Source organism: Cavia porcellus, unplaced genomic scaffold (genome assembly GCF_034190915.1).
Source record: "Cavia porcellus strain 051 isolate PalLab524CR breed Dunkin Hartley unplaced genomic scaffold, mCavPor4.1 scaffold_8, whole genome shotgun sequence".
Taxonomy (NCBI): domain Eukaryota; kingdom Metazoa; phylum Chordata; class Mammalia; order Rodentia; family Caviidae; genus Cavia; species Cavia porcellus.
In genome coordinates, this window is record NW_026947491.1 from 26770804 (window position 1) to 26787166 (window position 16363).

General features: G+C 38.2%; 1 protein-coding gene across 14 annotated transcripts in view; it reads right to left on the reverse strand.

Moving 5' to 3' along the window:
• Positions 1-16363, reverse strand: part of Caprin2 (caprin family member 2) — a 43033-nt gene that overhangs the window by 23739 nt on the left and 2931 nt on the right. For 12 of the 14 annotated variants that reach the window (XM_023563781.2, XM_063254497.1, XM_063254495.1 and 9 more), the window contains exons 3-7: positions 15057-15119; positions 6245-6331; positions 4077-4315; positions 2527-2609; positions 210-377 (exon numbers count right to left, since the gene is read on the reverse strand). In XM_023563781.2, the coding sequence (XP_023419549.2) occupies positions 210-377; positions 2527-2609; positions 4077-4315; positions 6245-6331; positions 15057-15119 (640 nt within the window). Of the gene's footprint in view, positions 1-209; positions 378-2526; positions 2610-4076; positions 4316-6244; positions 6332-15056; positions 15120-16363 lie in introns of those variants that run through there. The other 2 variants (XM_063254496.1, XM_063254504.1) reach the window with 2 other exon arrangements.

The following is a 16363-nucleotide window of genomic DNA, read 5'->3' on the forward strand; positions in this document are numbered from 1 at the left end:
GCTTCATTTTAAAACTAAAATATAACCCTCTGTTGCTATTACTGTTCACTCTGTAAGTCATGGCAATAAAAGCTAAAGATGTTTTCTAAAGCTATGTTTATCCTGCACCAAGATAACCATAAGTATAGAATCTAACATATTACAATAAAGCAACAATTTCAAAATGATTGTTTAAAATGCAACCACAAAAAACTTCAGAGATTACAAACCTGACTCTTTGATAGATTCAGTCTTTACTAATTGTTTTTTCATTTCTGATCGTATTAGCATTTCTTCTTCCAAGGACATCTCCTTTTCCTTAGCAGTTTTGGGAACTGGGATACTCTCAAAATAGCCTGAGTTTAGAAGTTTAGACAGCAGATCTTTCATGTGCTTATCTAAGAAAGAACAATTAAGATGAAGCTGTCACATTACAGGCAAAGGAATACTAATTTTATGCTAGAGTATGTTAATACAATTGGGGAGATTCAGAATTGGACAATACTGGGAAAAGTAAACAAGCAGACTATCCTTATTTTATACTCAATCAATATGAACTTGAAAGAATACGGTATCAGAGTTTGGCAAGTTAAGTTTCCCCGGGTCTCTATTCACACCATGTAAAAAATGGCTAAACATCGAAGTCCTACTCAAAACTCTACCCACACCAGTGTTCACATCCCCATCTGTCCCACACATTATACCTACCACCTACTCTGTGTCCCCCACTAGCTGAGGATTTGGTGAAGTGAAAGATCGTTCCTCAATCATAATCAGTATTTTTAATGATTTTTAAACTATTTCTAAAGTTCTTGATTAAAATTTTACTCTTAAGAGTTATGCTGTATGTCACCTGAGCACATCACTATTAGATGAAGAAAAACCTTAAAGTGATGTCAAAATTGCTACATTACAAATAAATCCAAACACTATTTCACTGTAAAGAGCCAATTAAAACATAATTCCCAAAGTAAGCAGAGCTCTCATATCTGATTTGGGTTTATTCACAGGAATACTGATAAAGATTTGGTCTTTTTTTTTTCTTAAATTAGCTTTGAGATATAACTTACAAGCATAAAATTCACAATGTTTACAGTTTTAACAATACTCATATTGCCACTACCAGAACCTAGATATAAAACATTTTCATCAATCCACAAATTTCCTTCATGCCCCTTTTGCAATTAATTCCCTCCCTGATCCTCTCAATAACCAAGAACCTATCAACCTAGTTATGTTATTAGAATTTTACATAAAAAGGAAATCATACAATATGTACATTTATTTTCTGGCTTCCTTCACTGAGCATAATCATCTTGAGATCCATTTCATGTATGGATAATTTATCTTTTTTATTGCCAAGCAGATTTCATGGTATGGCTATTCCAAATTTTATTTATTATCAGTTGATCTGCATCTAGGCTGTGATCAAACAGGACAGTTAAAATAAAACTGGCATGGACAATTCATTCTTCAGAACCAATGTGAACTTCTATTTTAGTATCTCTTAGGGACCAGGAGTATGACTGCTTGGTGGCATAGTAAATTTATGCTTTATTTGCTAATTTAGTTCTGTGTTGCTTGTACCCTTACAGCACTTTGTTTTTTCTCTTTTTCCTTTTAAATAAAATTAAAAAAAAAAAAAGAAAAAAGAAACACGCAGGCTTCAAACTCACAATTCTCCTGCCTTAGCCTCTCAAGTAGCAGTAACGCATGCCTTTTCACCTGGCTTTACTTTCCAAACTGTTAGTATCCTTTAATAGGCTAATGAAGAAAAAAAATGTTGAGACAAAAATCATTGTATTGCCTATGGTGGTTTCGAATCCCTGGGCTCAAGGCTCAGGCAATTCTCCTGCCTAGGCCTCCTGAGCAACTGAGACTACAGATGCATGCCACAGTGCCTGACTAAGAATACATTTTAATTGTGATTTAAGCTTGGAATTAAAATCTTGGTCATTCCACACACTTGGATATTTTCTAAAAGGGATGCCACTAAATAACGAAAGAGTTTTGATAATCCTAAGCTAGTACACAAAGCTACATACCTCTTGTTTGCATACTTGTATTTGGGTGATTTGACAAACAGTTTATTTAGGAAGCAAAAAGAACTCTCTCTACATCATTTTCAGATCAAACAACAATGCTTCAATAAATAAGCCAAACCATTCACATTTTCTTATGCTGAGCTGTTAAATAAGCTTTAATATTAACAATGCATGAATTTAAAATTCTTAACTAGAAAAGGTACTAACATTCAGAATGGAGAATCGAACCCCAAAATGATCAAGCTAGTGTTGAAGCCAGCTCTTGTTCCCAATCATATTGACTTGCCCCTTCAAATTTCTCCCTTAACTTCATTTTAGTCAGTAGGTCTATGTAATAGCTGCTTTGGACAGCACTAAACAAAGGGATGCCTCCCGATGAATGTGGCATTGTCAGACATGTAAGTTCTGATGGACCAACACAGTGTAGACCCTCAATGGCATACTAAACTTCCAGACATAAAGTTTAGTAATACTGCATAAGTCCAGAGTAGAAAAAACTCACATGTCGTTCCTACCACTGCTTTCTCACTACCTTCCAAAAGGTCCCAAAAGTACAAGGATGACTGCTCCATCTGGTCTTCAACACTGACAAGGAAAAGCAGCAGCAGAACAAAGTGGCTTTAGAAGTACATATGCACACAGGGAGCAGCACAATGTATGCAATTCAATCCAATAACAGTCAAAGCACCCATGCGTCCACCTTCCCCGCTTTCACTCTTTGGAACTAAAAAACCCACATTTGTAAGAGGCAACGAAATGTTCATCTCTGGATTTCATCAAGTAAGAATTTTTCCTTAAAATAATTAAACATTTCGGGGCTGGGGATTTAGCTCAGCGGCATAAGCAACTGCCTTGCAAGCAGGCGGTCGTGAGTTCGATCCCCGGTACTGATAAAAATGAAAAAGACAAAAAAAAAATAAAATAAAATAATTAAACATTTCACCAAATATAATTATCAAGAATAGACCAAGAATGTAGAGCTGCTAATGCAGTATTCATTTCTTAGTTATCGAGTTTCTATCCTAGAGGAAACAAAAGTACAAATGGAAACTTTAAGAACTGCATTGAACTTTAAAGACAGCAGCTTACTTTTTCAATTATCTTTTGTTGACATTTGACATATTCAAGCTAGCTGTGTTTCCTGAACACACCAAAGTGAGAAGGAAGACGCATGATGGAGTACACTATTAACGTGGGAATATACAGCTACCCGTGGGCAATTCAGTTTTTATTAGGCTTCTATAAAAGACAAATTTCTTTTGGGGGGGCTGCAGGAGGGGATGGGAGAAGTTGACATAGCATCTTACTATGCAGTCCAGGCTGACCTTGAACTCATTACATAGCCCAGCTTGGCTATGAACTTGCAATCCTCCTCTTTCAGCCTCCAGCATCCTGGAATTACAGGTATGCACTACCACAGCTGGCTGAAGCCAACTTGTAATATATCTGACTTGCTTTAATATGGCTAATAAACACAAAGTTGGAACAATCTGTCTTTAACCTAGCAAAAATATAAAGACTTACCATATTTGTTTACTTAATCACTCAGTTAACAAAAATACATAAGTGGCTCACTATAGGAAAAACTATTAGATGGCTTTGTATTTAAAATCAGCATCTAAGTATTGAGAGGATAATAACAAATAATTCTCACTTTAAAAGTTTAATACTGACCAAACTGAATTTTATCTATCTCTACTTAAGTGCAGCAGAAATAAGAAGGCAAAGACATAACAAAAAAAGTTTTAGCAATATAATTATATTACAGTTAATACTTGTATAGGGTTAAAAATATTTTGATGATCAGTATTTTTAAAATTAGTGCTATAATAAGGCAATATGTTTTCATTTGAATTCACTTTCTTTCTGGGCAATCTATTAAATCCATTAGAGCATCCACTATAGAATCAAATCAATGTTTTAGTTTATACACACACACACATATATTGTGTATGTATATGTGTATGTATACATTTATGTATATATACACATGGCTAGAATAAAGTAAAGTGCTGTGTGTTCCACTTCAAAAAAACCTTTCCATTAGCTTACCTCAGACTTTCATTTCTTTCAGGGCAGGTCAATTTTGAAAATTTAATGAGGTAGTCAAGTTCTTTTGAAGGCAAATACACCGCACCATTCAAGCCCCCTCTGAAGTCTTTTTGTACATGTTCCTGTGTCACGTTCTGTAATACATACTGAACTTGAAGTATAGTTCGAAGCTTTTTCTTCTCAGCCTCAAGTTTTAGCATGTGTTCCCTCCTCTGGGCCTTTTTCTGCGCTTTCAGTAGCTGTTAAAACAAATGTAGGTTGAAACTCTCCATACCTACATCAGCAATTCATGTTACAAAATGTAATACCAAATAGCTGAGATTAGAAGATAAATCTCATGACTGTCCAACTGACCAGCTTGTGTGGTCCATAGCTCCTTTTCCACCTAAAGAAATCGCTAAGGGGCTGGGGATTTAGCTCAGCGGCATAAGCACCTGCCTTGCAAGCAGGTGGTCATGAATTCGATCCCCAGTACCGATTAAAAAAAGAAAGAAAGAAAGAAATTGCTGAGTATTGAACCAAGTGGTCTCAAGTCACTAGAGGGAAGGGAGTCCAAATATCTGACTCCCAACTCCAAGCTATACACTATACAGTCAGTACCTCCAACTTACCATGTTCTGTGAGAAGCAAAGGACCAATCAGTGATGTCCATACCCACCTCAAGATTTTATTTTTCCTCATTAAGTATATCAAGTCTTTTTAGAACACATATTTTAAGACAATGCTTTAAGTGTAGGTTTTTTTCCCAAGAAGAAAATATTTAAACTAAAATGGTCAGTTTGCAAATAACCAAAGATGATGACTAAGGCATAAGGAATTGAAAACCTAATAAAAATAAAATATCTTGCAAATATTAATACAGGTTGAGCATCCCTAATTCAAGAATTCAAAATCTAAAATGCTCCCAAATCTGAAATGTATTGAGCATCAACATAATATCACAAATGGAAAAAATCTCATGCATGACCTTATGTGACAGGTCACAATGAAAATGCAGATACCCCAAAAATAATGTACAAAATTACTTGCTAGCTAATGAATTTCACATTAAGACTTGGGTCCCATGCTTAAAGTATCACATCATGTATATGCAATTATTCCAAAATCCAAAGGGAAATCTGAAACACTTTTGGCCCAAAGTACTTTGAATAAACTATACTCAATTCGTACCAAACAAACAACCACAGCAAACATTTCCTTAACTCATTCCTGCCAGCTTGAACCACAGGTGTTACATGCATGACTGACCCATTGGGCAGTTCTACCAACCAACCAAGACTGTCCTGTGCCACCCGATAGAACAGTCACGCACGTGCCGGCAGTGGTTCAGGGCCAACTGGCAGCAAGACGTACAGATATCGGCCCTATCACAAATGTGTTAAAGGAGTTTTCAAGGTTTTGGTTTTTGTGTCTTTGACTCTGAGGTAGACCCAGGGCCTGACATAAAAGATTATTTTATGATTAATGGAACTCAAATTTCTCCTCAAATAATGTGTGTGCATAATCTCTGTGTAATAATTTGTAGAAGACCCTGGGCCTACTCCAAAGCTGAGAACTATATTACTTTAAAATCTAATAATATACACATCCAGAATGGTTTGCCATTATCCAAAAGGTACATCTGTTAACACTTACCTAACAGACTTCCACTTAAGTTTTTTTCATTGTAGTATTTCCATTATACTGTATATTTTCCAACATTTGAAGATTAAAAGAATAACAAAATTAAAAACTTGATTTTTTTCTATAGATGTGTTATAGTAATGGTATCAACATTTGAAACTCTTAACTTTAGAGATATTCCTAAATCCTAATGGATTTAGACAGGTTTGGGGGTAAAAACCTCAGGAAAAATATTCCCTGTGGCATACTTAATATCATTCTAGGTACAACAGAAGCAACTTAATAAATGTGACTTGAGTTACAACCAGGAATAGGAGATCATCGGTAACAATAAAATTGCCACAATTCCACAATGAAATAACAGGTCAGATAACTGACACCTTATGTAGATATCTATTTGGATAGCATTTCCCTTCAGACTCCACAAATCTGAAGACTTAGCTATCCTCAATCTCCCATCCCCAGTAAGATACTTAGAGAAGATAGATGACATTTTCTCAAGGTCAGTGATTAAACTGGTTTTATAAAAAACAAAACACACTCACATCTTGGCTCAGTCCAGAAAAGGTTTTCTGAAGCTCCTTGGCAAATTCCAAATTATGTAGCACTTCTTCATACTTCTCTACTGCTTCCTACCAAATACGGTAAGAAAACCAAGTCAAAGTAAGTGTTTCCTAAATATAGGACAAATTCCAAAGTTTATCAACTACATTTGCTCTATATACAAACAAAAGTACTTACCTAAAAAAAACATAAGAGCAAAACTATCAGTACAGCTGTAAAATTTCAACTTTAATCCTAGAAATTCATTTGTTTATTTGTTTTTGTGTCTCACTATACAGCCCAGGTTGGCCTCAGACTCATGGTGCTGTTCCTGCCTCAGCTTCCTGAGTGCTGGGATTACAGATATTTGCCACCATTCCAGGCTAGAGATGCAATTTTTATATTAGAAATCTAAGCCAAAATTTTGCCCTATCTATAAAGTTTAAGCTCAGAGGCCAGTACATTTTAAATGCAGTAAGACAATGGAATCATTCTATCAATATTTATTCACCACTCAAATGCATCTATAAAACAAGCAGTACAATAAATACCACACAGATGAACAAGCAACTGAGACATTTATAATGGGATTAAAAACATTTTTTAATTGAAATGTTGGATTTTAACAGGAAACATGACTTTTTATTAGCTTTTATGTCTAAAAAATAAGGGTGTCATCCATCAAAAAAAATTATCCATAGTAGACATTTTAACTGAAATAACAAGCAATGCCCTACAGGAAATCTAAAAAGCTTTTTTAAAGTTTTACAGTGAACAAAACTGATAATTAGAGAAGGCACAGGTGGTTCACTGGAATTTAACTCAAATTTTATTGAAACAGAACAAGGCAGGGTTCTTGCTCAACTACATAAAGATCTATGAAGCTTCAATAACTAAGCAGCATAATATTTCCCAGGTATCACCTGAAGACATGAAAACATACATTTATGTACAGGTGTGTATGAGAATTTATATAGAAGGATAACTCAGAACAATCCAAAGTGAAAAGAATCCAAATATCCAGCTAACAAATATGTCCCCACATGGAATATGAGACACAATGAAAATAAATGAAATAGTGATACAGAATGTAACATGGACAAAGCTCAAGACCTTCTGACCTCAAGAGGTCAGAAGCAGCTAGGTGTGATGATACACACACATAACCGCAGGACTCTTGGGGGTGGAGACAGGAGGATCCCAAATTTAAGCCCAGTATGGGCAACTCAGTGAAGCTCTGTCTCAATAAAAAAGCATAAAGGGCTAGGGATGTAGCTCAGTGTGAAGACCCTAGATTCAACTCCCAGTACCATTTAAAAAAAAAAAACAAACCAAAAGACTATTTTGTCATGAAATATCCAGAAAAGACAACCATATAATGACAGGAAAAAACCACAGCACAAAAAGGGAACTTTAGAAGGTAACAGAAATGTTTTAAACTTGGACTGTGGGGGGCTGGGGATTTAGCTCAGCGGCATAAGCACCTGCCTTGTAAGCAGGCGGTCGTGAGTTCGTTCCCTGGTACCAGTAAAAATGAAAAAGACAAAAATAAAATAAAATAAAATTGGACTGTGGCGATAATGGTGTAACTAAAAATTTACCATAAATCACTAAATTGTACATATGTCCTGATGGGTTTATTATATGGTATGTACATTGTACCTCAATAAAGCTGCTGGAAAAAAGCCTGCTAACACTAAACCTCTATAAAAGTTTAGAAAGATAAGAACCCCTATCTCCTCTCAGTATGAGTCTAACAACTCTTATTATTAACCTACAAAGGGTAACCTTTGTAGCCATACTGTGGCTACAGTAGACTGTGCTACAGTACCCAGGCTACTGTGTAGCCTGGGTAACCTACAAAGGCCTCACATGCCAGAGGGAACCTTTGAAAGGTGACTGGATAAGAGGTTCTAGCTGACTTGCTGTTAGGTGGGGCCTGGTTAGAAGACGCAGACCACCATAGGTATGGCCTGGAATGGCATCTCCCCCTGCCTCCTGCTTCTCACTTCCCTCTTAGCTTCCTGCCTCTGTGACGTTAGGTCCCTCTGCTCTCCTGTCTTTAAGCCAGCAGACTATGGACCAAAATCATGAGCCAAAATAAACCTGTTGTCAAGTTGTGGGTGTCCGATATTGTGTCCTAATGATGAAAAATGACTTCAGACAATTACACCAAAAGCACCTGTAACCTCAGCTATTCAGGAGGTTGAAGTAGGTAGACTGCAAGTTCCAGCCCAGCCTGGACAGTGTAGCAAGACCCTATCTCATAATAAAAATTTTAAGAAGTTCTGAGGATGTAGCTCAATTAGAACAGTTTCCTAGAATACACAAGGCCCTTAGTTCAATCCTAAAACACCCAGAAAAAAGGGAGGCAAGACAACAACGGGTGGGAGCTGAGTTATAGGAAGGAGTTTCAACAGTATGGACAATGTATCATTTGAGCTGAAAGGTGGGTTCTGCTGCTTTGCCTTATAGCACATTACAATTTATACGCAACTTTTTTTTGGATCATACAGTTCACCACACAAAAAATAGGCAAGCTTTCCAGCGATAGAAACAAGAACCCGGACGGTATAATCACAGTATGGAATCCTCAGAGGAACATAACACCAGAAAGAAATATACATCCACTCCCAAAAGGAATTAGCTGAGCCAAGAAAACCATCACCAGGTGGGAACTACTTCCTGTCGCCTAAACGTACACACTGGCTTCCCTCCTCTGCGGAGGAGTCCTTCCACCTGTGCCCTGGGTCTTATGCAATTCCATCTTGGTTGGAACCTTAGTCTATGATTCCCTTTAATGTTCTCTTATGGCTTCTCCCTCTCTGTTGATGCTAAATCAGCATTTTAAAGTACAAATCATGCCAACCTCAAAAAGAAAAATCTACAATTCTCTCTCCAACCACTTTTTTCAAGTCTCAGACCTCATTGCCCTGGATTCAGACTTCACCATTCCACCAGAAGTACTACAGCTGCCATCAGTGATGTCAACCCCATTTTTTTGTTTTGGTACCAGGGATCAAACTCATGCCCTCATACTTGCCAAGCAGGCACTTGTGGAAAATCCCTGTCCCCTGTCAATTCCACTCTTTAAAGCTATGCTCTCATCTACTTGACTTCTTAGCAGCCTTCAACATAAAACCACCATCCTGCTTCACAAACAGCTATTTGTTTTCCCATCATTAAACTTCCAATTTTCTTCACTTCTGCAGATGGTTATTTACCACAATATTTCTGTTAACTTCTCTCACCTCAGCTTTAGCTGTAAAACAGGCATAATAGGACCCACTACATAGATGTTATATTTTAAATGATTTAATTCTTATAAAGCACTCGGAGTCATATTTTTAGCCATTATTACATTGACCTACACTTCAGTTCTGCTACCTATATCCTTGTCCAAAATAGACTTGTCTTTTCTAATTGCTCCACTAGTAGCCATTCAGATGATAAATCTCTACACCAGTACTGAAAATTTTAGAGCTTTCAATGATGGTAGGCTGCTGAGGCATTTGCACCATAGGTTTACTATCATTGCAGTTTTACGCCCCAGAGCCATATACTTAAATATTTATTAGACAAAACCCCTAGTATCTTATAAGGACTTTAAAATCAGTGGTGGAAAACTGAGCTCTGTATCCCAGTTCATCCCATCCTGCCAAAACCCCTTAACCCCAGCATTTCCAAGCTCAGAAAATGCTTTTGCCATCCACTCAATTATTTCAGGCTGAAACCACTTCCAACTTTACCCTCTTCTCAGGGCCTTTATACAACTAACATCTGTCTCGTCTTCCTGTCCCTTTTCTCTAAGTACTATTCCTCTTAGAAGACTCCGTAGAACAAGCTAGGTCCCTGACTACCATCCCTTCTCACCATGTTTGTCACCTTAATATCATTCCATACTGTCTTAGTTCCTTTTCTCATTGCTGAGACAAAATACAAAACACCCACAGGTAAAGAATAGGTTTATTTAGCTCACAGTTTGTAGAGCTTTCAGGCCAGCTGGCTCTAAGGGAGTAGGGCATGGCGGAGGAGAAACAGTTCATGGTATGGCAGGCAGAAAATAGTGAACCATCACCAGCAGCAGCAGCAGCAGCCTGCCTTCCATCAAGGCTACCAGCCTATTGACTGGTGCCACCCACACCCAGGTAGGGCTTCCCTCATCCACAATCTTAATCCACATTCACACATCCCAATCCAGCCAGCTCAAACAATCACCACCTCTGAGTGTCAGATTTTGGGGAATGGGGGGAGACATCTAGACACAAGCCATGACATTCTGTCCCTGGCCCCCAAAGACTCGCATGCATCCCTTTATGTAAAAGGCAGTTAAGTCCATTTCTTAAGAGTTGCTAGTTGGGCATGGTGGTGCATGCAGGTAATCCCAGCACTCAGGAGGCACAGGCAGGAGAACTGTCATGAGTTTGAAACCAGCCTGAGATATACAGTGAGTTCAAGGACATCCTGAACTATGTGGTGAGACTCTGTGTCCAAAGGAAAAAAAAAAAGAGCTTAAGTCCTAAAACAGTTTCAGCATTGCTGAAAAGTCCAAGTCCAAAGTCTCCTCTGAAATTTAAGGCAAACTCTTAGCTGGGAACCTATGTACAAATGAAAACATACAATGGCACAACATAAACATTCCTGTTCCAGATAAGGATATATAAGAGAAGCAAGGATATAGTGGAAACACATCCAAAATCCAGCAGGGCAAATATTAAATCCCCTATTTCCATGTCTAGCATTATGGCAAGGTGTGAACCCCCAAGGGCTTAGTGCCGGCAGCTCCCTGGCTTCTCTCTTGGGCTGGCTTTGCTCACTTCACAAAATTTCCTTAAACAATCCATGTTCCTACCTTCTCTAATCCTCTGAGGTCTCCACTGTACCTACATCTTCACCCTCACAACTTTACACACTGTCCTCACAGGGGTACACTGCCTGGCCTCCCAGGCCTCCTGCTGAAATCCAGATAGACGCCTTTCTGATTCTACAACTCATGCATTCTGTATGCACCTAAAACCAGTACCACCTACATGATGCCAAGGTCTGCTGCCAGATGGAACAGTATCTAGGCTTGCTGCTCTCTCAGCTGTAGGGGTCAAGTACCTGGATTGCTGAGCTTGTGAACCCAATTCCAAGAAATCAATTCTGCACAATCTGCTCTCTCTTCTCAGAGTAAAGTCAATTTTGAAATTTTGAGACTGCAAGAGTAGTTCTTATGATGTCCGCAGTCCATCTTTTCTAATGCCCTTTCTCAAAATACTTGCCTTTTCATTGTTAATCTTTTCAACAAACGAGTTTTTTGTTCCATCTTTGCAGGCTGCAACTTTACTGTAGCTTTCTTCCTAGCCAAACTCAAAACGTTTAACCATTCTGTTGGACCCTTTCTCTTGATTCTCAACACAGATCTGGTTAAAAGCCCCCCAACAGTAGCCATGCCACTGTCTCAAAGTTAAAAACTGCCTTGAAATTTCTTCCATGAGATTAATTAGTCTACCACCCTTAATCTCAGTCTCAGGCAGTGTCTGGACATGAAAAAAATACAAACAAATTTTCTACTAAGCCCTAACACACATGGTCTGGAGCCCAACAGCCAGTGAAGTTCTTGTTCCTAATTAAAATCTCCTGAGCCTGGTCTTTATCAGCAACATTTCTATCACTATCGGGGTCTTCTGTGCTGACCCGAATCTCCCATCAAATTCAACTTACAGCATTTTAAGGGTTACTTCTTCAGCCAGTATTTCCAAACCTTTCCAAACTCTTCCTGCGAGCCACTTCCAAAGGCTTCTGAATCATATGGACAAATAATATCACACCAACAATCCCACGTTTCTGGTACTAAAATCTTACTTTTCTCATGGCCTAGAAAAATACCCTACCCAACACCCAAAGTTAAAGGAGGAAAGGTTTATTTAGCTCACAGCTTGTACAGGTTTCAGTCCACAGCTAGCTGGCTCCAAGGTAGGGTAGCATGGCACAGGGGCATCACTAAGGAAGCCTTCTTTCTGTCCCTTAATTCCACCCAGGCTAACAGCCTGTCGATTGGTACCATCCACCCACATCCAGGCTGGGGCTTCAATTATTACATATTTAATTCCAGTATCACACACTTAATCCACATTCACATACTCTAGGACTACCCAGCTCTGAAAACCACAGGAAGATTTGGGAGAAAATATAGATACAAGCCATAACATGTATGTATCTGCTCATTTCCTTTTTTCCCAGGCCTGGGATTCAAACCAGAGCCCTACACACACTACACAGTCCCTCTACCACTGAGCAAGCCCCCAGCTCCTATATATTTGCTTACTTCCTCTCTTCCTCCATCACACTATATTATTGCCCTAACACTGTACCTCTTGGGGTAGGTACTTAATGTATTTTATTGAATAAATAAAATGTGGTTCAAAACATAAATCTTAGCTTCAACTATGCTAAAGATTCAGAACAGAATATAAAATGTTTGAATGGAATCATACACAGGTTGAACACCACTAATTCAAAAACTTGAAACCCAAATTAATTCAAAGTTTAAAACTTACTGAGTTCATGACATCATAGTCAAAAGTCTCAGATTATAGATGATTTTAGATTTCAGATTTTTCATATGAGAAACGCTCGACCAGTTAAGATTATATAAATATTATTTTTAAAAAAGACTAAAATTTGAAGTAATTTTGGTCCTGAGCATCTCAAATAAAATACTCAGCTTGTACCAAGATTTCTGTTTCTAGAAGAGGACACTAAAAGCATGAAGACTAGTGAACTGCAAAGATCCCAAGACAAGGAGATCGACAAGGAAGATGTGTAGCATGGTTTGCCTGGGTTAGGCCAACAGCAATGCAACTATAAAGGAGAGAAGATCCAGTATCACTTAATGAGTTTAGTAGGAGATGCTTTAAATATAACACAGGTCAGAGTTTAGCAGCAAAGGATGGATACCAAACTTAATTCTTTAATGACAAAAATTTCAGTGGCACCAAAGGCATCAAATGTCCCTTGCCTATTGGTTCTCAGTTTCAAAGCCGGGCCTAAACCAAACTATAATATAGTACAGTTACAAAAGGGACTCTAGAATCAACTTCCTACTGCTAAAAAATGCACATGACTTTTGCTTCTCTATTTCAAATCCAAACCTGAATCAAAACTTAATAAAGGTACAAAAGCTCTAAAAACTACTTCACTAATACAACCTCACTATTTCAAAAGAGAAATCTAGGTTTATTTTAGCAATCAAGTCTTAGGAATATCTAGGCCAGGCTTGAGAGGCTACAACTTAACAGCTTTTACTTGAAAAAGGAAGCAACAGAGTCTGAGTGTGGTGGCAGAAGGCTGCAACACTGTTATTTTCAACATGCAAGAGACTGATGTGTGAAGATCGTGAGTTCAAGGTCAGCCTGACCTACATAGCAATATCTTGCCTCAAAAAAAAATTGTCTTCAATTGCAAGAATCTGTTGGACTAAAGGAAATCAAACTGAAATTATCAAATTTCTCATAAAATTTAAAATACAATGATCAAATTTAATACAGCTAAACAGGATTTACAGGAAAATTCACACTTTAAGAAATTTGGCAAATGACATTTTCATAGGGAAAAAAAACCAAAGACAGAAACAGTGGAAAAGGCAAAAAGTGGAATTAAATAAATAAATAGTGAAATAACCCAATCTTTTCACACTGAGCTCCACCCCAGATCTTTTTTTCTATTATTATTCTCATACAAAGTCTCACTGAATCACTAAATCACCCAAGCTGGACTTGAACTTGTGATTCTCCTGCCTCAGCTTCCCACAGTGCTAGAATTATGGAAATGTGCCATCATGCCCAGTTAGATCAAATAACTTTCAAGTAGGTTTTATTTTTCTTAGCTAGGAATGTGGTCAGGTCAAAGCAGCAAATATTGATGAAACACTGACTTTCATTCCATGTCATAAAATTCTCCTTTGGAATTAAAGGTACCACTAGCAAGCATACCATGGGCAAGTTAAACAATGTAAAAGAAGGGGGCTGGAAATTTAGCTCAGCGGCATAAGCGCCTGCCTTGCAAGCAGGCAGTTAGTTGTGGGTTTGATCCCTGGTACTGATAAAAAAGAAAAAGACAAAAAAAAAAAGTAAAAGAAAAAGTGTAAATAGTCTAACACAGTTAGGTTAATTCTTTAAGGCTAGGGCATGCCAATCTAGGATAGAAAAGTAGGGGAAACCCATGAAGAAATTATGAAGAGCCAGCTGTGGTGGTACATGTGTGTCATGTCAGTATTCTGGAAGGAGGATCACATGTTCAAGCCTAGTACAAGCAATTTAATGACATTCTTGCCTCAATTTTTTTAAAAAAAGGAGAGGGTTTAGTCCAACTGAGGCTCCAGGTTCACTCTTCAGTATTGCAAAAAAAAAAAAAAAGAAAGAAAAAAATAAAAATGAAGAGGAAGCAGTTGGAGACATTGAGAAGGCTTCAGTAAACACTTTTAGGTTTCAGAGTATAAAGATGTCAGTTTTACACTATTCCCTCAAACTTCTTTCCGTTCCATCTGCCCCAGCAGAAACATAATTGAACTTTTTTCAATACACATATTTTTGTTAGTGCACATAAGTTTTACAGAATTTTGGGTTAACTCAGTCCATATTTTCATTTCTACTTAATCCATACCACCATCCATACCATTTGCCAGTGCAACAGAAATAACCAAACCTATGAGGTAACAGACAAATGCATTCTAACTTCTTTTGGGATAATGAAGTTTCTGCCTTCACTACACCCCATGAGAATTTTATTAATAACAGGAGTCAGTCTGACAAAAGACTATAAATCACTTACCAGCTGATCGGGATTAAGTTGCTCTCCATTTTTCACTCGATCCCTGTAATCTTCCAGTTTGAGCTACAAAACAGAAACTTGTATCTAGTACAGTCTGAAATAAAATTCTGAAGCAAATAAATTAAATAGCAAACATTACTCCCTCTGAAAGCTATCAATACGCAAGGCTACCACTTTATTAAAGAACAGGCAGCAATTGTAACATGTTTGTTCAGGGGAAAGCATGGGCTAGGCTGCTCCACTGCTGGTCTTTCAGCTGTCTCAGCCAGCTCACAGCAGTTCCCAAGCCACAGTTCGAAAGGGTGAAGTCATACACATGGTAACCCTGTATGCATGCACGCCCCAGTCAGAGCAGCAGTCAGTGTGGGTGGTAACAGCAGTGTAGCAGAGACCGCACATTCCCCTTTCATTTATTCTTACAACTCTGAAGTATTTGGATTACTTCGTTTTACAGTGTACACTCTCTCATTTTACAGAAGGAAAAATGGGTTTGGTGGCTGAGTTTTCACCACTTAGGAACATCTCTGAACAAAAAGCCTCACAAGAGTAACTTTTTGGTTGTGTAACTAACAGAATCCCTGGAGATTGATGTTTCAGAAAAAATAAAAAAATATTTAAAAAACAGTGGGCTTGGGAGGCTAAGGCCGGAGGATCCCTGCAAGTTTGAGGCCAGCCTGAACTATACAGTAAGACCATCTCCCCCAGTAAAAAAAAAAAACCTAAAATAGCTATCAGGCATGGTGGCACACACCTATAATCAGGAAGTGAGAAGACTGTGCTGAAGTGAGAAGAGGAGGCCAGCCTGGACTACACAGTGAGACCATCTCAAAAACAAAACAACAAACAAAAAAACCCAGCGAAGTCCAGCAGGGGCAGCAGGGGGCCCCAGCAGAACTGTTAAGAACATAGGCTTGGGCAGGGGATTGGGCTCAGCAGCATAAGTGCCTGTCAGGAAAGTGTGAGGTTGTGAGTTTGATCCCCAGTACCAAAAAAAACAAAAAACCATAAGCTCTTCATACTATTTAACATTGAAGCTGGACAAGTTTCCAACATCGGGCAGCAAGGGAGTGTCTGTCAGCATATTTAGATGTTTCTGATGTAGGTATCACGAGGATATAAAACTTTTGGGGGAAACTTAAGAGTCACACACTGATCCACTATTGTTAGAATATGAAAACATGCGAGGTGAGGGGGATATTTTCATATGGGGAAAAAAGATGAGAGCTGAGCAACATACAGAGGTCACTACATGCCAGGACAAGTTCCTTCTTATCAACCAGTCTACATGTCTATCAATTATTTTTATA